Source organism: Phaenicophaeus curvirostris, chromosome 20 (assembly GCF_032191515.1).
Source record: "Phaenicophaeus curvirostris isolate KB17595 chromosome 20, BPBGC_Pcur_1.0, whole genome shotgun sequence".
Classification (NCBI taxonomy): domain Eukaryota; kingdom Metazoa; phylum Chordata; class Aves; order Cuculiformes; family Cuculidae; genus Phaenicophaeus; species Phaenicophaeus curvirostris.
In genome coordinates, this window is record NC_091411.1 from 10,440,406 (window position 1) to 10,465,656 (window position 25,251).

The following is a 25,251-nucleotide window of genomic DNA, read 5'->3' on the forward strand; positions in this document are numbered from 1 at the left end:
AGGTGATGGGGGAGACAGGTGCCTGTAAGCCTGTGCCAGGGAAGGACACGCTCCTCTCCAGTGATGGAAATGATCCAACGCTCGCTCCCCCAGCAGCAATGCCCTCCCCCCCCCCCCAAAACGCTCAGTGCATCTGAAATGGGAACCTACTGACAATTTGCTTTGAAAACGCTTTGCAAAGAAGCCTCCTTGTCTCTGCATTGCCAAAACTGTGCTGCTTTCTTGAAACATCGCTTTTATTTAGACACCTACCTGCTCTCAGCACAGGGCTGGTTTCAAAAGCGGCTGAGCAGATGCAGCACCTTCACCAGGGGTGGTGCTGATCGTGAAGTCGGTGGATCCGCACACACCCATCCACTTCAGCGCCCATAATGCACATCTAACCTTCACATAAGCACCCTTCGCAGCAGAAAACGCCCAGATCTTAATTATTATTTACTCATATTCCAGTAATGCCTGAAGGCCACGCTCAAGATCAAGGCTTTGTTACGCAAGGCGTCCCACAAAACATGAAATCCTGGCCCTGCTGGGGGCAGGGAGGATCCTGGGGCTGGTACCCGTGGGTTTAGCATTTCAGCGATGGTCAGACACAGCCCTTCTTAGAGAAGCTTAAACAAGAAAGAAAAAAACCACACGCAAACACAGGAACAGCTTGTCCTATCAGCAAAAAGCAGCTCTTGCTCTGCTAAATGCTGTTTAAAAGGGCTAGATGAAACTACACCCTGTTTGGGGAAGGCAAAGATGGGGACGCCGATTTGCTCCACATGCCCAGGGAATACTAGGATGCAAATGGCTTTGGATACAGTCAAGAAAATCCTCCAGGGACTTTTCTGCGCTTCCCAGGGGAGTTGCACCTCCTGCACCCAAGCGTATTCAGTGGTCTCAGTCTCTGCTGGCTCTCCAGAGAGGGTTGCACCAGTCTGCAGAAGCTGGTTCCCACTCAGTTCCAACAAAATGAGCACCGCAGGGCACAGACACCATGATCCAGGATGGAAAAGTTGGATCCGTGGGATTGTTCAGGGCCCTTTTCCAATTGCACACCTGCCCACAAAACTCCTCAAGCAGTCCCTGCACGTCAAACACTTCACCGGGCTCAGTGCTCTGCCGGGGTCGGGCTGCGGACTTCTGGGGCCACATGGGGAACAGGAAGGAGCCGGGGGCTCTGAAAAACCATTATTTAGGCTTTTTTAGATTAATTGGTGTTAATTGCCTTGGGAGGCTCAAAAATAGCACCGCTAATGGGAAACTCGGACGCAGGCTGAAGGCGAGATGTGAGCAGAGGCTCCCGATTGCCACGTTAACCCTGGACGCCTGTCGTGCCCAGCGGGCAGCCAGCCGCGACTGCCAAGAGCAGGGAGACCTTCTCCTGTCCAGCTGGGACTTGCCTGCCTGCATCTCTGACCCTGAAACCCACAGCTGCATTCCCACTCATCCAGGGGCAGCGGGAGCCCTCCTGGTGCCACGACAGTTTTTCACTCTGACAGCTCCAAGAACCAACATTTAAACCTTCCTCATTTCAGGCTCCTTCAAATTAAGGATTCACATCCTTCTCCTTCCTCCTGCAAAGGTGGATCCTCACCCAGGGAGCCTCAGTTTTCTGCACAGGCACAAGGACAGCCCAGAGAGATCTCAAACCCTCTCTGCTCACCCCAAGGCTTCCTGCATCCAGAAGAGAGGATTGGTAGCGGATGGGAAACATCAATCCATAAGCAAGGGTTAGAGAACAACCTGCTGCCAGAGGAGGGTGTTGCCTGGGTCGTTGGACTCTCCTGCCTGACCGCAGACGAGCGCTGGGGCAGGAGCTGTGCTGGGGATGAGCAAAGGCAGCGAGGTGGCCGCTGGGCAAGACGCCCAAGTCACCGCAAGGGACAAACAATTCACAGGCTGTGATCTGGCCTCCCCAAAACTGGGCAATAACAGACACAAACTTGCCCCAAGGTTGTGTTTGTGTCTTCTGGGAGAGCCTCCAGCGCCGCAGCCTTGTTCAGCAGCAGCTGGTAACAGCTGTTATCAGCGATAAAGCACAGACAAAACTGGTTTGAGGAGGACCTGCAGGTCTGTCCTTAAGTGAAACCCCCAAACCACATCAGCAGGGTGCATTTCCCTGGTTTTATACATAGTTCATATAAAGAAAAACATAAGTACAGAAAAGATGATGTAGGTAGACCCACCAAGCAATAGAAAAGCACACAGCAAGGCTCCAGCAAGGCCAGCCAGACCACATTCCCTTCCCAGTCCATGCACAGAGACCAGCTGGGACCATCAGGCACTGCCTCGCGTGCCCAAGCCCAGCAGCCACGGCTGGGAGCTCAAACCCTGGAGCTGGCATGGGTACAGACCCCAGTGCAGCCCAGGCACAGCCACGCTGCCTCGTACACTCACGTTTGCCCGAGCAACACAGATTCATGCAAGAAAATCAAACCGGAGGCCCCGTGCCCTCTGGTGTCATCACAGCTCCAGTGATTTAAGCAGAGTTATGCTGATTTACATCCAAAGAGAACCTGGACTACGGCTTTTGTTTAAGCTCTTCTGGTATGTGCGGTTCATTAAACGCGAGAGGCCGGAACTGTGAACATACAAAGTGCCCCAGGCACGGCAGAGACCTTAGAAATGAATTAAGAGTTCCAGATTTGGAGAGAAGTCAAACATTTGGAATTTTATTGCCTGGGCCTGGCTTCAATTCATCCCTCTTTTTAGTATTGTTCTCCTTAAAGTGACAGTTTCTAGGAAATGGTGAGCGCAACATCGCTTTTACTGTCTCATCTCACTTGATGGCTGACAATTTGCCAGGAGAAAGGCTGTGCAAGGAGGAAAGCAGCCCTCAATTATGGTTTCAAAGTGCCAGTAACTGAAAACTCAGTTACAGTGAGTCAGGGGAAGAAGAATGTGTTTCAGTTAGTTAGCTTGGTTAGTCAGCGCCAGCCTGGACCACCAGCCCATCTGGTCTGCAGACCTTCTCTCATAAACTCCGACAAGGGCTGCTGGTGGTCCTTGGACAACCAGTTCATTATTTACCCCTTTCCTAGTGCAGGTTCCTCTGGTATGAGGCTCCGTCTTACAGTTCTCTAGCTCCAAAACTGGCCTTCACACTTAACCAGTTATGGATGGAATACAGGGTTTTCAGAGTTGCTTTCACACATTCTCCTGATCCTCGTGCCAAGGGATCCGAGAAGCATCCAGACCTCAGAAGTCCTTAGGTCTAAGTTCTGCATGGCTGAGGGTTTGCAGGAGCCATCCCCAGGCAGGAGGGGGTTGCCCAGAGAGATGCACTTGCAGCATTTGTCCCCAGCGCTTTGAAGAATCAGGACGGCTCCTGCCTCACCTCTCCCTGCTGGGGACACTGCTCCCTCCCCACCTCACCCAACCACACCTCACCAGGACCAGCTTCTCCTCCGTGGGATGCCAAGGAGCCTGGCAGGTAATTCTGGCTCCAACTAGGCTACACCTCCCAAACCCACCGCCCAGCATGAGAAAAAGGAATTTAATGAAGGATCATAAAACCATAAGCCTCGTGTAACTGCCCGTGCAGCCCCAACATTGGAGCTGCCGTGGGGAAGGGTCACGCCTGGGTTTGATCCTCCAGGCACGACACTTGCCTGCAGCAGAGCCTGCAGCCCAGCTCTGCTGTGCCTCCCTCTCACTCACACACACACTCTCATTGGATAATTACAGAGAAAAGCAAGGCAAATCCCAATTTTAGTGCCATTATAAAACAGAGAGGGGGAATTCATTACCTGGCAGCTGTTAATATTTAAGGAAGAAACTGATAATTTACCTCTGAGGCAGTTACTGCAGCAGAGGCAGCGCAAGCCAGAAAATGCTATTGCCTCCCCCCACCATCTCCGTGCATTTACTTTGCAGAGATTTTCCATCTACCCGTTTATTTCCCTGCCTCCCAAGCCAGCACCAAAGTCCCAGCGAGGAACAGCACGTGCCAGGGCTCTGCACTGCAAAACTCTTGCTCTGCTGCACCTTTAGATTTGGAAGAGTAGTTTTAAAACATTTCCTGGCTTGAGCAGCATCTCTGCAACCAGCCGACCTGAGTCAAAGAGGAGCTGAAGAAAACAAGGGCCGTAAAGCATCACAAAAAGACCTACACGGACATACAGAATGAAAGGTCAGACTATTTAAGATGACTTTGGGGAGGCAACCAGATCACTGGCTGCTTTGTGGAACAGCCCAAACCCCTGGAAAAGCCTCCTGGTACCTGTCAAACTCCAGCCCTCCAGAAAGTTGTCCGGTGCATCCTGCCTCCGGTTAGGAAACACCTCAGCAAAGCCTCTCTCCCTGCTCTGTCTGCCCAAAGCACTACACAATCTCCCACAAAATGGACAAGAAGATGAAGCATTACAAGAACGAGCCACGGCTCAGTGTTTACCTGCTCGGTTCCAACAGGAACGACACCAGCACAGCAGCCTCCAGGTGTCATAAGAACAGTCTTAAATTTAGCAGCAGCTGCCTTCCCTCTCCCTGACTCTGGCTTCTCTCTTCCTTTCCGACCCCCTTGTTCTCGGATTCTTGGAGCACGGTTACACCAGAAAGTCTGACCAATGATAATGCCATAATTATACCCATGCAGTTAAACAAAACGTAAAGACTGTGGGTTGAAGGAGGGCGTGTGTTTGCACTGCCCTTGCATTGAGGTAGTTTACACATCAAGAAGACAAAGAAGTTACCTCATCTTGAAAGAGAGGGAGGATGCACACACAGCCACCACAGACCAGCAAAGGCTGCCTGATGCAACCCCCTGTATTCAAGCTCCTGAGGGGCTGCAAGGAAGCACTGTCTGAGAGAAGATTGAACTGATACAAGACCACCTGGGAAAGGAGATGTTGGGGCCAGAGTGTGAGTGTCTGGGAGGAAGCCACCAAGGCTCTATTTATGCCTGCACCACAGCATCCATCTAGCCAATTCCACAGCCACAGGGGATGGTACCTGACATCCTAGCACAGCCTGGACAACCCACGATTCAGCAGGGACAGGCAGGACCTCCCTGCCCAGCTCTGCCACAAACCCTGCGCTGCCCTCCAGCTCTCATCGCTGTCTGGTGACACCAGGAACTGAACTCTTACTTGCAGGCCAAGTAGAGTCAACCACGAGCATCTGCTCTGTGCATCGTTCCTGCAACCTGACAATCCACTAGTAAATCACCTGAGAGAAAACCATCAAAAGAGCTCTGGCAACCTGCCCTTGGGGTGGAGGGGAAGGATCTACAAAATTTCCCTTCTTTTATGGTTGTTTCTCACTGTAATAATAAAAAAGCCTTATAAAAACATTAGTCCTGGAGAGCATTTGGGATGCTGGGTGTGTGCAGATTGTTCGGTGTCTAAATACATCAGCAACCCATCTCTGCAAGTTGTCACTGCAATCAAACACGGCTCCTCTGTCTCTTGACTATAAATGGTCTTTGCCGAAGACAGGGTGGAGGATGCGTTTGAAGAGCGAGGAAGCGTTCCCTCCAGCTGGTGCGTCCCCTGGCAAGAGGGGAGTTCAGATGAACAGGACCATTTCTAGAGTATGGATCCCCAAGGAGGGGAGACGACTGGGCTTGATCCCTACCCTTCTCCACGCTTTTTGTTCCAGCGGTTGAGCTTTGACCCACTGAAGTGCTTTAGTCCTTGAACACCAGCGCATGCACAGTGACCTCAGAGACTTTAGCTCAGTGCTGACCTTAAACACAAAGTGGGGCAGGTCCCAGCCCCTCTCCAGACAGTGTTTCCAGGACTATTTCCAGCCCACTTCTTCCACCAGCACTCTGCTTTCTCTGCAGTGCTTGCACTCAGAGGCATGGGGAGGGGAACACAACCTCTGATATTTCTGATGTGTTGGAAAAATCCCACCCTTCCAGTAACCCTCTGTAAAACAGCTGATACCAAGTCAATCAAGAGCTGGAGTGTTATGACCTCCTCCACAGAGGAGCAGAGAGGTTACTTTACGAGCCGGCCTTTGATGTCTGCAAGCTTCACATGGTACAAAGCCTTCTGCTTTGATGTTACCTTTAAAAGATAGGAAACTCAGGTGCGTGGTGCACAAGTCCCAGGGAGTGCTCTGATCCGGCCGCCCACAAGTGCAGGCGAAGGGACTGAGCTCTAACGCGGCTACTTTTGCTCAGGGCTCTGCTGTGACAGAAAATGCAACCAAACACATCTCACCTTCACCAGCTTCTCCCAGACCAAACCCACCTTTGCTCTGCCTGGGAAGAACCAGGCATTCACTGCCCCGAGTCTTGCCGTGGGAGCTCCAGACCTGACCTCAAAGGTGAAGAAGACCCTGCCCTTGCCTGTCCCCCACGGAATCACAGAATGGTAGGGGTTGGAAGGGACTTCTGGAGACCATCAAGTCCAACCCCCCTGCTAAGCAGGGTCCCCCAGACCCAGGCAGTGCTAGTTCCTCTCCTCCCAGAGACCAACAGCCCATAGCTGGGAAATTCCACAACATCTTGGGCTCACAGGAGAGGTGAGGAAGCCCGCCTCTCTGCCCCACCAGCGATGTGACCTTCCCTGCACGAGCTCTCCATCATGTGCAACACCAGCACCTCGCACAGCGGTTGCAAGAAGGTCTGAGCCACGTAGAGGGACCTACCCAGGGGCCCTGGCACGCGCTCCTACCTTACGCATCACCTGGGCCACAGCTTCTCCTATCCATCCCAGCATTGCCACGGCTTTGCCAACAGGCTGAGCCCTTCTCCGAGGGCCTGACAGAGGTGTGAGCAGGGACAGGCTCCTCTCCATCCTCAAGCTCGCTTCGCCTCCCTTCACTTTTCCCTGCCTTCCCTCTCTTCTCCCGCCTCCTCCCATGGGGAGTTTCCCAGCAGCTCAGTAATTAGCATCATCATCACCAATGCTAATAACACCACCACAGCTCCTGCCATCCAAAGCAACTTTACAGCCATCATCAAGCCTCCGTAGCCTCCCTGGGGTAGGCAGGGAAGCAGCATTACCCCATCACACAGATGGGGAGGAGAGAAGGAAACAAGAGGCGCGTGGTGACAGAGATGGGCAGCAACCCCAGGAGCTCTGACTCGGCCACCGCACCTGCAGGACCTCCCCATCCAAGGGACCTGCTGAGTGCAGGAAAGCTCCTTTGGGAGGAGGTCAGTGGCTGCGTGGACAGCAGGATTTATCCAGAGATTATATCACTCGGCTTGGGGTCTGGGAGTGCTGGGATGATTTTCTGTCCTGGGCATCCTCGCACAGAGCCTGTGCAGAACAGCTGAGGGAGAGCTGCACCCAGGGCTGCCTGCCTGAGTTCGCGCCTTTTGATGGGACCCTGGGTATTGTGGCATCCCATAAAAGCACCTTAAATCAACCATTAAAGCTCACTCCTAATTAAGGACTTGCTGTTCACTGATGGATTAAAGAGTTTTTTTTGGCTTTGAGCATTCAGACAATGAGGAATCTGGAAGGATTCTTGTTGAAGAGCCTCACCAAGGGAAGCTGCTTTCCCATCTGGGGTAGGGTCTGCTACATTTGATTAAAAATGTTTCACACGGATGGGAATTACAGCTTCTCAAAAAAGCCCACCCACACACCAGATTGCTGCAGCTCTGGTAGCCCCCTGACAGACAAGGATGAACGCAGAACACAGGCAATAGGTTGTTTGCTTTTGGCAGTACCTGCAAGACAACATTGAGTTTAAATGTTCTGAGGTCTGGCCTATGCTATGTCAGGCTAGCGTAACCGTCAGCACAAACAGAAACCAAAATTCACCTGAAGTGGCACAGCCCTGTCCACCAGAACACACTGCGAAGACGTTCTCCTGGCAGAAGAGCCCTTTCTGGAGGGTATTTTATCCCTGGTGGGGCACGGTCTGGAGACAATTAGTTGGTGTAAGCCATGTTCTGCAAGGCTCTGCTGCCTGCAACAAGGGTGATGGACCATTTTTTCCTATACCTGGACAAAGAGCACACCCACAGCACCACCAGGCACTGTAGGGATCACAGCAGGATGTCAAACCCCTCCTGCGCCACTCAGCCTCCAGCTTCTGGGGAGCTCCTGGATTCCTGAGGATGTGTGAGGAAACTTTAGGAAAGGGGATACAAATAAACCTGCCTTCACTTTGTGGGTGCACGAAGTGGAGGCAAAACGTAGTTGGGGGCTCTAGTCTTCTTGGCAAGAAAGAATGATGGGGATGGTGGGATGCCCCGCCAGGAGCGATGCTGGGAGGTGTTGGTATCCCACCTGCAGTTTGCTAAACTCCCCTCTGCTGTTCTCAGCACCTGCCTACAAAGCCCACAAGCCTGGTGATGCAGTGCGACTGTGTAGCTACTGGCCTGAAGAAAAACCCAATAAAACACTCGCCACTGTCACTTTTATGGGATATGGAGTATGGCCCATTAGATATCAAATAAGGGGCATTCTTTAAAAACTAAGACAGGCAGTCACCTTCCTCCTCCAGCCATGAGCACTTTAGAGTGCATTGATCTATCCTCTCTTGGGATGAAAAAGGACACGTTTAGTGTCTGCAAAGAGGAAGATGCGATTTTTTTCCACACTGCTGCTCTGTATACCCTGTTGAATCCTCTGTGCTGTTTCACTACCATGTGCAGCAGGCACGCCTGGGAACTGAACTAGAAACGGACCCTCGGGGCTCAGCTCACAAATCCAGAGCAAGTGGGGAGCTAAAGCACACGCTGCAAAGTCAGGGCGCACAGGGAAGGGGTCTTGGGAGAACAGCTGAGGAAAGAATCAGAGCATGGCAGGCAGAACCTGAGCCATCCCCCTGCGAGAGCAAACCCTGGGCTTTGCATCCATGAATCGGCCTCAAGTTGCACGAGGGGAGGTTTCGATTGGATATCAGGAAAAAATTATTTACTGACAGAGTGGTGTAGCACTAGCAGAGGCTGCTTGGGGCAGTGGTGGACTCTTCCTCCCTGGAGGGGTTCAAAACGTGTGGAGACGTGGCACTAGGGGACAGGGTTTAGCAGGCACATGGAGGTGGGCTGACAGTTGGACTGGATGAGCTTAGAGGTCTTTCCCAACGTTAATGATTCCATGATTCTGTGATCCCTGCTGCGTGTTCCCTGGTCTCCAGAGGGGTGGGAGAAGCAGCGTGGCCCTCGCCTGCTCACACACTTCCAGCAGTCAGGAACAGCACAAGCATCAGGTGTCTGAAAGGCAACTCCCATGACTGGGACGTGCCTTCACTTGCTCTTTCATGGACTTTCACCAAACCCCATGTGGGCTATCACGAGGTCACTGGTGGTTGGCAATGTCCCGTGGGGCCTTTTCTTAGACAGGCTGTGCACTCACAGCTACGCTCCTCAGGAATGCTTTTTGCCTTGTTCTTGATGGAGCATGACTTCTGTTTGGTTTCTGGCTGGACGTCTGAGTTAAAAATACAAGGCTATTTCTGGCAGAAACGGGTTTTTTTCTGCCTTTGTATTGCCTCGGATGCCCCCGTGCTGCTGTCTCCTTTCTGGCTGAGATGAGCTTTGTTTTCCTTCTCAATGATCATGTTTGCACCGGTGAGCAGTAGGAAATGCTTTTGCTATTAGAACATTTCCACGAGCGCTGTTGGGAATGAAGAATGAGCTCAGAGAAGTCTAAAAAAAGCCAGTTGGTGTAAAGATCCTGTCTCCAGTGGTCAGAGAACTGACAGTCAGGAATGTGAGTGGTTGAAAAGGCATGTGTACATACGCACATGCACACAGGTACAGCAGGACGTGTTCTCCCTGGGAGCCACAGACCAGGAACAAAGGATTTGCTGCTAGAAACATTTTCATATATCCCCACTCTACAGACAGGCTTCACCCCAAGCTCTGCAGCTCAGACCCTTTCTTACTCAGCATGAAAATATTTTATTTCGTGTTTCTTAAATACCAAGAAAATATAGGTCTATCTTTTCTGGCTTGGATTTATCCATCTGGAATCACTGTGTGACCACAGGACTGTGATAGCATGTTACAGTCTCGATATAAAGCAAGAGCCCAAATACTTTCAAGCACCCCTGTGATCATTAGATCTTCGTTGCTACACTCCATCTCCTGGCAACAAGCTGAAGACTTGGAGCTTCTCACTTGAGATCATGGAGTTCAAATATCTCCAAGCCCCCTCCCACGATCCAGAAACACACTATTGTTAGTGGGTGTGATCCCTGTCTCCAGGACTGAGAATAAAACCAACGCAGCTGCAGGAAGCCTCCCCATACGTTGTATTTGCCGCACGTCACAACAAACATCAACACAACCGGAAGACAACGGCCTAACATACAGCTCAATTGTTCAGGCTGAAGACATCAGAAAGGCACATGGAGAGCTTTGTAGGGCACGGATTGCCACCTCCTTCTAGGGAGCCAAGCACAGACTGAGTCAGAGCTCTTCGACACCCAACACAGGACTTGCTGCATGCCAGCAACCCATAAATCACTGACAGCAGGGCCAGCTCCTCTTGCCAGCTTCTGCTCTTTAGGAAGTACGCTTCACCAAACTTGCTTCCAAAGACAAGCTCTTAGACGATGCTTTTCTATCACCTCTGCCTAATGACTGGTGTATTCAAAGAGAGCACTCTGCACACTGCCACTCCAGAGATCATTGATGGATCAGGAGACAAGAGGGGAAATACCCCTAAGGCCCCAGATTTGGCAAAGACAACCAAAGTTTTCAGTTGCTCATCAAAAACCTGAAAAGGACTCTGTGTCTTGAAGGCAACAAGCCCACTCCTCATGAACTCCAGGAGGCTGATCAAGTCAGGCTCCACACAACAAGGGCTCCAAATTGTTGTGGTGCTCTGCAATTCAAGGCATCACATCATGACAGTCCCAAACTCAGGGAAGTTCAGGTCTAAATTCTCATCCCTCAAGGAAAGGTTATCAATACCACCACTAAATACCAAGCTCTCATAAACCAGTTCATGATGGAGGTTGGTACCACTGCTCTGCATAATGGACAAGGAGGCTCAGGCTTAAAAAGATAAAGTTATTTGCCTATGGCTGCCCAAACAGTCAGCAGCAGAGTTAGATGCAAGCTCTGTTTTCCAACCAACTGGCCACACTGTCCCCCCGCCCCATACCAGGTTAGAAATGAAGTGAGAGCAAACATGTTATTAGAAACTCCCAGACCAGTAACTAGATTGAAAAACATCTTCCTACCGATTGTGACACCTGGACTCTGACTTCGCTGGTATCCAGTGGCAACGTACTCGACCCCTGGGACTTCCTCTCCGAACTGGCTTGGTGCTCCCGGTACTTCTTTGACCTTGCAGGTAATGACAAGAACTCTTTTCCAGAGATCTTCAGGTCTCCCATGTGATGGCTGTCCCCATTCTGGTCCTTGGGAAAGCAAGAAATAGTCATTGCACAAATTGCTTGCCTCAGATTTGTGTGGAGATGTGTTGGTAAGCAGCCACAGAAGAGGAGACACAGAAGAGAGAAGTGAATGTGGAGTTTAGATGGTGTCAGTTGCCACTCATGATGTGCCGGGTTGAATGAGAACATTTTGTCTTGTCTCCAAAGCGAGTAATTTTACTGAGTAGAGAGGAAGCATCATCCAAACAACATACAGTAGTCAACTTCTCCATAGGGAGAAGTAACATCCTCTTAAAAATCCAGGAATGGAGGTAGAGAAATGGCTGGTTTATTTAGAGGCATAGGGAATGATGGATGAAAGGTCCTGAAACATGGCTAGGTTTGATACTCCACATTTACATGAACATCCAGAGTCTCATTCAGCTCTTTTGTCAACCCTTGCGCTACCACAAGCACATGGGGACTGCAGCACAACGTGGTGAACTCCAGCAGGTGGTTAAAAGCAGCCCCCTGTCCTCTCGCTCTCCTTTGCCCTCTTAAACCTTCTGCTCGGTGCTCCCATAGACACACAAAATAGAAGATTATCATCTGCATATAATGTCTGGGGAAACCAAGGTCACAGAGACTACACATCTTTTGAATTCCAGGGGTTTTTTTGAATTCCAGTGAAAGAAGCTCCAGCACAGCTCAGGACACGATCCAAGGGCCCACAAGGCTGGGATTTAAGGGCACCATAAATCCCCATATTTGAATGGAGTTTGGAGTCAGAGCACACCACCAGCACAGTGGGATGCTGTAACTAAAAAGTCTTTTCTATTACTTGTGATACAAACAGGAATCGTGAGAACAGGGAGGAAAGACTCATTTCACTAGACGCTATTGATGGGACCAACTGCAGACAGAGCTGCATCCACATCTTGAAAAGCAGCCACAAAAGTGGATTTCAGAACTGGGAAGAAACTGCCTTACGGTGCCTTTCTGCCTTAGTTGGAACTCTCAAACTGTTTAGTTCGTGACGAAAAGAATAGATGACTCAATTACAGTGTGTAAGCACTTTCAGGGAAAAAAAAACAGCATGTGATAAAGAGATTTTCAGTCTGGTAGAGAGAGGAATAAACAAGAACCAATGACCGGGAGCAAAAATCAGAGAAGCTCAAAACAAGGAGTAAGAGACACAGGTTGGAGAGAGCAGGATGACCAGGGAAGCAGCATTCCTGCTGTCTGCTGGGGCATTCGGAGGCGCTGGACACGAGCTCCTGGTGGGTGCGGGAGGAGTCCCTGCTGACCTGAAGGCTATCTCTGGCAAAGATGAAAGGTAAGAGAGGGTGAGACAATAATGACAGGGTGCTGGAGAGATCACAGCGCACTCCACTGATTTATTCTTTACAATCTCGCCTCCCACTGGATCAGGGTCTCCAAGCCCCATCCAGCCTGGCCTTGAACACCTCCAGGGATGGGGCAGCCACCACTTCTCAGGGCAACCTGGGCCAGGGCCTCCTCACCCTCACAGGAAAACATTTCTTCCTGAGATCTAATCTAAACCTTCCCTCTTTCAGCTTAAAATCGTCTCCCCTCATCTCATTCCTACACTCCCTGATAGAGAGCCCCTTCCCAGCTCTCCTGTCGGCACTGGTTAAAGCAGGGAGGAGCCAGGATGGCCAGTGGGGATTTGGAGGAATGGATAAAAATGTAAAAGTGCATTTGACATTTAACTCCCAAAGGGAGTTAATTCACAGAGAAGCTTTTGTCAGGTCTTCCCAATGTTGACTGGGATATTTAGGCATTCAAATGGCTTTGCAAGCCTCAGGTTCTTTCCCATTAACCACGTGCACCTACTTGCAACTTGGGTGAGTTTTTCCTCTCTGTGACACTTCTGTAGAAGGAGAAGTGCTCCCTGGGACACCTGGAAAGGACTAAATGAACATAAACCATTCGTGCCAAAGACATTCCAAAAAGGCAGAGCATGGCTGGCTGGCTGGACACCTCCTCTGGGAATGAGCAGGATTGAGCCCCGTGGCAGCACTAGTACCTGCTGGGCAGACCCAGCAATCCTGCACAGGAGAAACTTAAATGATCCCTGTAGGTGGAAAGGCTCAGTGCATTACAGCTGAGTGCAGAAACAGCCTTTGCCCTAGGGAGACTGAGAAAACGCTGATCTGCTTGGATCTGACATTTCTAGCAGCGAACCAGAGCAAAGGCAACTCTCAAAGACCCTTGGAACAAACCCCTCCTGCCTGCTGCAATGCACCATCTCTTGCTTCTGACCTCTTCTTCCCTCCTTGTGCTGGAGGCAGACTCCGCTGGGCTAATAAGGCACTGAGATTTGCCACCAGCCACGAAAGGGGCTAAAATGCAAACGATTATCCTCTCAATAAATGGCTGTTTTTCCCAAAACCCATAGAAGTGGCTTTTTCAGCTTTCTCTTGTTAAGTGCCTTTTTAGTTAGACCAGCTGTTCCTCTTCTCCAAGCTCTCTAGAAACCCTCTTTGGTTAATCCCATCGACTCCAATGATGTCTGCTAATTGCACACTTCCCTGCAAATGAAGCCAGTCAACAAGCCATTACAGATTCCTACTGATATTTAATCTTCAAGGCCAGACATCTTTGCTTACCTTTTCAGAAGGGAACTTCAGGAGGTCTAAGCTGTCCATGCCGTTCCTTTGGAGTCTCTTTGGCCTGGCTCCTGCAAAACAACGCACTCTCGAATCAGGAGGGTGTCGCTCACCAATAGCATTAATGTCACACAGATAAAACTCAAACAGGGCAGCCCCTCCGCTCCTGTTAACTACAAAGTCAAAAGGGCAAGATGCTGCAGCTGTGCTGCCCTTGAGATTTAAACATGCTTTTTTCTTCTATTGTTTTGGGTCTTACTCAAAACACCATCCCAGCACAGTCAGGATATCAGGCTTTTGCTGTCGAGCTAGTGGCCAGGTCTCACTATGACCCTGACCTCATCTGGAATTCAGGAGCTTCAAGAATGTATCTCGGATGCAGCTTTGAGCTTTTCTCTACAGTCACAAGGGCTGGAAAACTGAAAAAAGGAGTAAATATTCTCTATCACGGGCCCAGCCTTAAGAGGAACAAACCCAAAACCTTGCCCTGAAGCCGACAGAGGAATGACAACATTTGGCAGCATTCATTATATTTATTTGAGATTTAATAAAATTCATTTTAATGCAGTATTCTAGCAGTAAGAGAGTGCAGGAAACAGTTCAGCTCTGACTCTTGCTTTCCAAACTCTTTGCCTCCACGTTTCTCTCCAATCTGCTTCCAGCTTCTAGTGCCTTGCTCACCGGCACAGCAGAGATTTGCAAAACAGCCGTGGGACACCTTCCCCACACCTGCCCTTTCACCCTCCTGCTCCCCTTCCCTAATCTTTCCTGAAGGTTCAGTTTAGCCGAGCACCATGTGACATCCTGCACCAGCAACACTAAGTGGGGCTGAAACGAATGCGTTGGACTCGCGGTCCCATGATAACTTCCAAGCTTCAGGGGAAATCCTGGGCGAGGGTGAATGAATGCATGTGAATTGAAACCCGTCCTCACGCTGAGCCCTGAGAACGGAAACCACTGAGCTTTGTGTGGTTCCTGGAACAGCAAACTCGCCAAACCTGAAGATTCTCCAGTTTCCCACCACCACCTAACAGCACCGCTGCTTATGTCACAGCAGCACCTATGGACCTTGTTCAAACCCAGCGTGCAACTGAGCTGCTCACTGGATAAACTTAACGAAAGAGAAGGCACAAAATGCATAAAGCAATTCAAGACTGACTATAAGTAGAACATGGTGGTTTAATGGAAAAAGCCACTAGGTAGCGAAGATTCCTGCACCTCCACACCTCCAGCTCAGCCAGCGCTCCAGGTGTGACCACAGCTGTAGCCAAACCACAGCGACTCCAAAAAGTTCTGCTGCTCTGAAAAGTTCAACCTTACTCAGCTTCATAAGATACAAAGAGAAGCTCAGATCACCTGGGACTTCACTAAGGGGCATGCATATATACCACATCTTAGTTATAAATAACCTAAAGCTATTTTCACTGCCCCTTGCTACTTCTCTGCTACCCTAAAGTGATTTACTTCTTGCAGCCATAAAGACTCAAATCTGTGCAATAATCCTGCATGTTTCTCTCTGCTTCAAAAATCACCTTAGCGCCAGCTTCATTTTAAGGTGACCCCATTACTCTGCTTTGAGTTCAGAAGGGACTGATGGCAGGGCTGGGGAATAGGTGCACAACAGACGTTATGAACACACGGTAAGGCAAACGTAACAATACGCATCTGCCATTCCTACCAAACTCTACTCCCTCCTGCACTGCAAAACCAGTTGCTCTCTTGGCAGCAGCTCAGTAACAACAGGATTTGATCCCGGAAGGTCAGCGATTGCTGCTGACACTGGCAAGGGTTCAGACATGAGGCTGCCTTCCCCTTGGAGCTAGCAGGGAAAAAGGACTTTGCTGCCCTCAACAAAGCAGGTAGAACTTTTGATATTACTATTTTTATTTCAGTCCTTGCTTATGTTTACCAAGGTATCTTATCTCAGGTGTCTTGTTTGCTAATATATCTTAACCACCTGCTCTGAGCAGGATGGGAAAGGCTCATGCTATTTGTTGGATACCAATAAAACACCACAGTTATTTGGTAGCTGAACACATCTACGCTATCATCACAGGCTAGATGTGCACTCAGCCGTGGAGACAGAAGAAACAACCAAGCCCAAGCCTTCCTCCACCACAAAATGGAGAGTTGCTTCTGGCAGGTTCATTCCACCACCCTCCCGGTCAGATCGGTTCTCTCAATCCAGGACTATCCTTCTACATGCTAAACGCCACCCAAGCTTACATTCCCCAGGTCATCACCGATACCAGTTTTAAGCTGGGAGGACCAAGAGCTCTTAAAAAAAGCCGAGGTCTTGTAGCAACTCAGTGGGAGACACAAGATACACCACATCCAGCTCCCTTTGCTCTACCAGCAACCTGGGGGCATCAGCAGAGGAGACTGAGCAGAGGCAGCACGGCCCCAGGTCTCCTCCCACACTGCCAAACAAGCAAAGGGCTTTTGACTGCTGCCACGTCGATCAGGGGAAAGCTGTGGGTTGTGCCTGGGGGCTCCCAGTTACACACACTGACGTTCTGGACATTGCTACAAGCACTTGCAGGCGCTCAGCTTCCCTCGGGACAACCTATAGTCCCATACGTGGAGTAGCAAGGTGGGTCTGGAGTAAGACACCTACAAAATCAGAAGATACGTTTAGGTTTCAAAGCAATGCCCAAGAGGCAAGGCCAGCATCTGGAAGTGAACGTGCGTCACAGTGGCTTTTAATGGACGCTTCCAGGAAACTGAGAAAGAAGCAAAGTGTGTCTGATGAGATAAACACCCATCGTTTCCAACAGCCTAAAGAGTCATTAATTACACACCTCCGTCCTCAGGTGCTTTTGTACATTTCCAATAGCATTAAACTGCCGGCCAGAAAGCATTAATCTCTGATCTGAGAAAACTTGCCTTTCCCTTTGTTAATTTAATATACGTCATCAGCTGAGACTACCCCAGCAATTAGGGCACACAGAACAATTTGTCTTTTTCAGCTATTTTGATGCTAGTGTTCCTCTGTTACCGTGTGGATTTCACATTCACCTGAGCTAAGACAAACAGTTAGAAGCCACAAACTCAACTTCAGAACCATCCAACTCTGCTATTTTCTTCCAGAAGACAACGCAACCAGCACCAGGACCAAGCACTAGGCTTGCAAGAGCCCACGGTGCTGCCAACCCCACTCACTGTGAGCTGTCCCACAACACCGTTAAAACAAACGGGTAAAAAATTAAGAGGCTGCCTATCCATCACGGCTACCATAAACCAGATCGACACAGGCAGCAACCCCCACCGCACCTGCAGAAGCTTCTCCCCCTTACTCTGCAGCAGACACACTCAGTAGCCTGCCCGTGCTCATCTTCCAGAGGAGAGAGTTTTCCATACTCACAAGCACCCTGCGACAGAAGTCCCATTAACTTTCTGTCTCTGACCAGGATATTCCCTCAGATGGCTCCAGACAGAACTTTCAGCCTCCTCCAAGTTACTTTTCCCAGAAATACCTGCAGCATCGCTTAATACTCAGCAGAAGTTCATCTCTGCCTCTTTCTCCCCATGCTGATCAGCAGTCGTGGATCCAAAAGCCCAAGCAGCTGAAAACCTAAGTCTGTTCCTCTGGAAGGATTTTTTCCTCCGTCTCCAGCATTTATTGGCGTGTTTACCAAGCCTGCTGCAGAGTAACGGAAAACCTCAGGGGCATTGCTAAATGCACTCTCTGTCTTTAAGGTTTACTGAGGTCTCTAATAGAGCAAGTTGAAACCTTCTTGTGAACATCAGCTGAGCAATGCTCCTGACTGGCTATATTCATGCCCTGTTTTCCTGGAGCTCCTCAGATGTTGTTCTTTTCAGCACTCAGGCTTGCGTGTTTGGTTTTTTTTTCCTAAAAAATATTTTTTTTTAAAATCTCTTCCCCCTTTCCGTGATCTCAGCACCACCATGAACCAAGGGTGGGGTGTTTCTCACATTTTGCTTTTGCAATTTGGTTCTTGAGGAGGGTTTAACGGTTTTCGCATTCCTGTATTTTCAAACTCAAAGCAGCAGTTACCTCCATCCCTGGACAGGAGCAACAAAGACCTGGGACCTTGCTCACTTGCATGAAAGACACCTTTACTTCCTCCAGGGCAGGAGCAGTCTGGTCTCCAGAAGGAAAGATTCCTGTGCCACAGGAAGGTCCTCCAACAGGAAAGTCCTTGGTTTTCAAGGTGCAATTAGAGGAGAAATGCTCACACAGCAAAAATTCTCTAGCAGTACCTTGCTACAAAGTGAGATGTGGCCACAAAAAAACACAAGGAAGTGTTTTATCATAGGATGGTGATGGGATCATCCCCTGTAAATTTACAGTAGGGCAAAGCAGGGTAGAGAGTGCAGGTGAAGTTTTGTTCCTCTGTGGACGGTCTCCATATCCAGACGGCGCTCCTGAGATTTCAGAATTGACAAGATCGAACAGAACGTGTAGCAGCAACTCAGGGAGCCCTGCCAGGAGCTCTCATCAAGCTGACATGTGCTTTGGTAACTCCTAGGCTCTCCCCGCTCTCCAGCAGCTTGGAGAGAAGCCTATTCCATCCCTGTTTGAGACAAAGCAACCCCCCTTCTCTGATGCAGATCAAGCTACAGTTCTATTTACAGGCCTGGAACACGCTGTATTCCTCTTGGCTGGCTGTACCAGAGGAAGAAGAATTAAACCTGACAGTAGACCCCATTATAAGACCAAGAGGGAAAGGTTGGATGGCCAACATCCTTTCCACTTCGCCTCCAGCTCTCCAGGCTGAGCAGCAGGCACAGTTCAGCAGCAGAGGTCACCTCACAGAGCATGAGCTTTGCACCATGAAGAGAACACAACAAACCTTAGCGTAAGCACTTGCTGTATTTTCATGTAAAGGTCATTTCTCTCTGTACCTGCATTAACTGAGATACTGACCTGTCCTTTAGTTCTTCCAGCCCAGGACAGTCCAGTCCCTCCCCCAACTTGTACAGACCCCAGCATTTTGGAACCTTGATTTTAGCAGGCAACTCTAAATTTTATTCGATATGATTAAATCGGACCAGCCAGTTATTTGGGGTGGAAGGCTGGTCTGTAAACTCTACAAAGCTCAGAAGTGACAGTGAAGATACGGTCCGGCAATCCAAACGCACACAGAGCATCTCAAATCATACGCTGCTGACATCTAATCAAGAAAGCTCTGTCAAGCTAATGCTCTATTATTACAGCAAGCTCTTCAAAGAGGAAAGGGGAAAAAAAGCAGTCTCTAGTAGGACAAGCATCTCATTTAAGGCTTTAATTAGTCTTCAAACACATAATGGACTCTGGCTTTATAAATCCACTTGACCTCTATTATTGCCAGCACTTGCATGATAAACACTAGCATTTGTTTTCCCCGTTGTCACTGGGATAGAACAATACTGGTCTCTAAGTAGAGAAAGTAAATAATATCAGTTATTTATGATGACTGCACCACAAAACGTTGGTCCTTGTGTGTCAATCCACGAGAAGGAGCACCTGTCTACCCCCTAATCCTTCAGACAGGGAAGGAGTGGGGAAACCTGACAGCTTTCACCTCTTCTGTGTCTGAGAACATAGCTCGATGGGCAAAACAACATTTTTCTCCCTATCAGTTATTTGGAGGGCCAGACAGAAGCCAAGAGCAGGTGTTGCTTACAACAGGAAGGATAGTACACATGAAAATAACATCAACCCATAGTTAAGGAAGCTGTGGGGATGTTGTTTCCAGCGCAGTGTCACATCAGACTTCAGCAACGCTTTGGTCCCACACCAGGCCCTCCATCCTCAGCTCCCCATTGTCAGAACAGGGAGCGAAAAGGACAGGAATCAAACTACTTCTGCTGGGAAGATTTGGGCTCCGGTGTGTTTGCTCTGATGTGCTGTATTCTTTGGCACACAGACAGCACACAGCTGAGCAAATATCAGCCTTCCAGACAGATCCTGAGCACTACAAAAACCTTTTCCAGACTAACAATTTTGCAGGCTTTTTCTCCATGGCAAAACTCTTTTTCTTTTCAGGTTTTTTTTTTTTTTTTTTAAAGCATATAGAGTATACACTGATAGAGAGAAGTTACTTTTGAATCAAGATGCTCGTCTGCCTGATTTGGCAGAAGATGCTTTGCTATGTGTCACCCGGGTTTCACGTCCTCCAGAATCCAGTCTGACGGCTGAACAACTGGCTGCGAATCACAGCAGCGCTGCACATCGACACGGCACCCAGGAGCAACTTCACGTCTGGCTGACTGCGCTCAGGGTGAGCGGCTACCGCAGAGGCATCTCAGATGGAGAGGGGGAACAAGGAGATATTGGACCACGTACCAGAAGACCTTCTGCATTCGCATGGAAGAGGCAAGTCGTGGAGTCTCCAAGTCCTACTTGGAGATACAGATGGCTCAAGGGAGCTTGTAAAAGCACATCTGGTAGCCTTACAAACTATTGAATTGTCTCGATGTCATGCAATGGGCACCAGCTTTTCTCTAAAGAAGCAAGGCTGGAATAAGGCTTATTTGCAAAAAAAAAAGGACCAGCAATTCAGGCTAAAGAATGAAGTATTTTAGTGTGTAACTGCAGCATCTAATGCAGACCACCCAATCATGCATCACCTAACAGTGAAATACAAGCCTTGGAGCTTGTGGGAACCTTGGAGCCCTGTTAGAAGTGACCTCCCATAACCATAACTCCACCAGGCAAAGGGCTGCTTAATAAATTAACAGTTGTGGGGACAAGAAGATTTTCCTGGTAGATAAACTGAAGGGGGTGGAGCAGGCTGGGAGGAGACATGTAACCTCAGGGCTAATTCTAGAACAGCCGTGAAAGGCTTGACAGGACCTTTTGGCAGGGTTCCTTTTAAGAGCAGGATTTTCACAAGCAGAGCCTCATGACCTCCAATCTCCTGTTATCAGCTTGTGTCGGAACAAGCAGAGATCAAAAGGAAACAAGAGTTCTAGCTAGACAGTGACACAGTAATTAACACAGACAACATCTCCAGCAGCCAGACAAGCCCAGCTATGGCAGCTCTGCCCTACAGACGGACTGGGGAGGGCAAGAGAAAGAGCACCACACATCAGAGCTTTGCAGTGATCAAATACTCACAGCAAAAGCCTCTATAAAGAGGGACAACGCACTTGATCCCTCCTCCTGGATGCTGCTGTGAATCAGTCATCAGCTTCCAGCAGCCAGGCTGGCCACACCGGACTGAATCATGAGCTCTGTCTCCACGAGTTGCCAGGTCTCTTTGCTAAAAGCAGAGGTCTGTTGTCTGAGTGCCTGTCCCTGCCAGGCAAGGGGCCAGCCTTGCTGCTGAGCGAAGGAGCACGGTTCCCAAGGTCAGTCAAGAGATAACGGTGACTCACGCGGAGGGTCTGGCCTTGCCTTGCTCAGTGAAGCGCCAAAGCAGCCATGGTCATCCATAAAAAAAAGCCTTTTAGAGATAAAAAGTAATTCTAGCTGGGTAAGAAAGAGAACTCTCAGTCCCTTTCTTGCTCTGTGCTGCAAGGGAAAAACAGTAAGCAGAGGCGTCTTGTTCCTAGCAGCAATACTGAACTCTTAGACACAAGAGCATTGTAGCCACAGGCATTTCCATCACGTTGGCTACCAAAGAAAACGGTGTGGAAAGCGTATTCGGGAACCAGACAGCACACCAGAGCTGGGATGGCTGCAGGAGCCTGGAAGAGCAGCCAAAGGGAACTTCAGGCTCCCCAGCTCAGAGCAGAAGCGTGCGTAAGGAGCTGAAAATTTCCAACAAGCTGCTGCTCCCCACAAGAGGTCCCTTGATTTAGTGGATGGCTTTGCCAAAAGCCATGGTGTATCTTCTCTGCCACAGGCTTCAAGAACCAGCCTCTTCCTCTTCCTCATCCTCCTTTCCAGTATTTGCAGTTTCCCCTGGCATCAAGGTAAAAAAAGCACAATATCCTCTCCTCCAGTCCTGGAGCATTTTTTCTGCTGCGAGCTGAGAAGTCTTGCTGTGTTTTACACTGATGCTAGGAAGGAGGCTCGCATGCAGAGTGAGATGAGAGAGGACATTAAATAGCTCTTAACACTTCAAAGAATAATATTTTAAAACTTCATAAAACCAATACTGGGCAGTCTGAACTGAGTGCTAAATTACTTGGTTTAAATCCAAATGACTCGGAGGTTCATCCTTCCATCAGTGCTGCTGAAACGATTTAACAGCTGCGACAGCAGAGGTTACTCAGATTTAGGAAAAACTAATTACGAAGATAATGAAGAGGCATCCTTTACGAGTCCCAAATCCTCACCCAAGAAGCCCTCCATGCAAGCAGCACTCCTGTCCTTCCTGCCCTGTTCCCTGAAGCATCAAAGCAAGGCGCTCACCCCAGACTGGAGTGTTTTTGGACACCTTCCTGCAGGCGCCTTGCTGGGAGGCACGTGGGAACTTCCACGCTAGCGCTGCTCTGAGCTCAGAAGCTAAAGCTCCACTGAACATCTGTCAGAGCACAATAAAGCAACCTGACCACCTTGCATCCTGCCTTCCATTTGGCCCAGAGCTACTCTGCTTGAGTTAACAACCTCATCCATCAAACCCCTGCACAAGCAGGTACAATTAACCAGCACAGCCTTGGGCTTTCATTTTCAGAACGAAAAAAGGCTGAACTGCAGCATATCAGCTCTCGGGAAGAATCAAATAGAGTAGAGGGTACTTAATATGAAGCGATTTCAATTGCTTACTCAGCCTGACTGGTAAGAACAGGGCAGGTCCCGTTAGCAATGTGACCCCTGTACTCGTCTGCTGAGCAGAAGGCAAACGGTACCCAGACACTGAAATCGCAGCCTCAGCGAACAGGGCTGTCCCACTGTCAGGAGGAGGCTGGTCTCAGAGGGCAACGTGTCTCGGCTGTCACTCAGCGCACTCCTTTGCAGAGAGATTGAGCAAACCATGGAGAAGGAACGTCCCTGTCCTTGGGCAGCAGCCCAGCCCGAGGCACAGGGTAGCAGCGCTGCCTCCTTCCTGCTTTGCGTCAATAGAGGGCTGGTCAATCTGGAATATTTCAACAGCCCTAAATGCTTCTTAGATACTTCAAAGATATTTAAAGCAAGCAAACAAACGAAAACAAACAGGCTGGGAAACATAAAAGAAGATTTTTTTCTATCCCTGTCTAATTGATCCAAGGATTCAAAGATTCCTGTGAAGAAGTGAAGCTCAAAACCACAACGAGGATGCAAAAACCCACATTCAAAGCCACGCCGAGCTGATTACTGCCCAGGATGCAGTGCCATTCCATGCCCACCCAGACCCAGCTGCCCACTTCACCGCCTGAAAATACACCTTGAAGCACGGCTGCCTCTCATGCAGGGACGAGCAGTGCTCAGCCTGAACATGAAACAAGCCAAATAGCTTTGTGTCTACCCTTTTTCAGCAGAAGACTTGCAGAGCACCCTTTCCTGCCCTCAGAGTGTATTGAGCACAGCTGGGCAGCAGCATCTGTATTGCAAACAGCACAGAAACCAGCTTACAATGCTCTGGAAGCATCTACATGCCAACGCATTCTGAAACACCTGCATCCCTCCCCACCTACACCCAGCTGCCAGAAGAGGTGTTGCTCAGTGTCTCCTATCACTACCGCTGCCATCAGAGACGACAACTGAGGCTGACGTGCTGCCAAGAACAAATGAAAAGCAACTAAGAGGCAGTTTTCACTTTGGAGAGGTGCTGAGGCTCGGCCAGGGCTGCTCTCTGCCTCTGTCTGGCACTTCCAGCCCTTTGGTGATGGGTGAGCCCTTTCTTTGCACTTCCCTCGCAGCTGGCAGAGATGACGAGGAGGAATTGAAGAGGGGAACGCTACAAGGCATCACTCTGTTCAATGTATGCTAGAGACCTAAGTTACCCACCCAGGGGCATCCCAGGCAGGCACTGCCACCAGGCTCAGTCCAGGGATGGCTCAGCTCCGTGCTCCCGATTCACTGCTCCCAAGCTCTCCGTGCAGCCGACTCCTTGCTGAGCAGATGCTAAAACCTCAGCCCAATCCAACCGAACTCAGAGGCAGCAGCCAACGAGGGTGGCGCAGGCAGACAGAGCTCCCACCCCTACCCAGCAGCGGAGCTGAGGGCAGAGCTGGTTGTTGGCACCACGGGACGTCTCCCAGCACCAGACATCACTTCTTGCCGTCCAGGGCTGCCTTCATCCCTACAAAACAACTCCCTTACAAGCACAGCAAGTTCCCTTGCTTCTCTTCAAAGGCAAGAGCTTATCAGTGTTCAATTCTTAACTCACCCTCTTTCACACACTACAAGACCAGTTTTCAGGGCCACATTTTTGGGCGTTTGGAAAAACAGACACAACCTCTGTTTATTCGCTTCATGTTTTAGTTACACTCCAGCTTCTTTCCGTTTGTTGCTTTAAGCTCTCCCTGTTTGCATTTCTTGACAAGGTCGTTGCTTTCACAAGACTTCTGCAGTGCTGCCCCACTTCCCTGGCCTCCAGCTTTGCCTTCTGACGTCCAATTCCTCTCAGAATATTAATTAAAACCACAAAGAGCTCAGGAAGAGGAGCCAAAACAGCAGAGGAAAACATCAGACACTCTTTCCTCCCTCAGGCCCACCCAGTGGAGGGCAAAGCCCAAGACTAAGAAGCAAACGTAGCCTGTGAAGGAGGTCACAGGCTGATGGTCTGGCTCAAGGCTTCCCAGCCAACGATACAGGTTTTCCCAGAACTCAAATTTGCTAAGAAACTTGATTCCACCTGCTCGATGAAATTAATGGGTTTTATAACACTGCTGCCCTATCAGATGATTTTAGCATCCTTATGAATATGCAGACACCTTATAACCTTAAGCAGGGAAATTAATCTGAAGGGAAAAATAAAAACCTGAAAGCTCTCCCCGCCACCAGATTTGTTGATATCAAAAGGCACGGCTGGCTAAGAAGTCAACTTGAATCTCAACTCTCTCATCTGCTTCCTTTTATAGAAACAGATGTACCTCTTGCTGTAAATTGCTGCTATTAATAATATAAATAATTATGCTTTTCTAATCATTAAATAGGTGCACAGGAGGGTATCAAAGTTCCTCTCAGCCATTAAACACACCTCCCTTCTTCTCAAGGGCTCAGACGCATGTTGATGGCCTCTCTTATCCCCCACTGAAGTTCAGAATGAGAGAGCTGAAGCCAGAACAAAAGCTAAGGACAATCAAGGGAACCAGCCTTCTCTCCACAGGCTGTCCTGTAGATCCATCCTCTCTCCAAATCAACAGAGACAGCACCTTTCCCACTCAAGATGCACATGCAGAAGCACGCACGTTGCTAAGCATGGCAACACTCCCTCCCTTCCTCTGGCAAGCTGCTGCTGCACAGCCCCAGCCATGAAACGCAGCTGGGTTTTAGCTCCCCAGCAGGTTCCTAGGACCTGGCAAGGACCAGAGAAGTCCTAATCTGCAAGGGAACGGGTCCCAGGCAGTGCAGTCC

At 49.5% G+C, this 25,251-nt stretch overlaps 1 protein-coding gene across 3 annotated transcripts in view; it reads right to left on the minus strand.

The window, feature by feature from the left end:
* Nucleotides 1-25,251, minus strand: part of GPSM1 (G protein signaling modulator 1) — an 83,269-nt gene that overhangs the window by 12,184 nt on the left and 45,834 nt on the right. For all 3 annotated transcript variants that reach the window (XM_069873282.1, XM_069873281.1, XM_069873280.1), the window contains exons 10-11: nt 13,857-13,927; nt 11,089-11,268 (exon numbers count right to left, since the gene is read on the minus strand). In XM_069873282.1, coding sequence (XP_069729383.1) covers nt 11,089-11,268; nt 13,857-13,927 — 251 coding nt within the window. The remainder of the gene's footprint in view (nt 1-11,088; nt 11,269-13,856; nt 13,928-25,251) is intronic.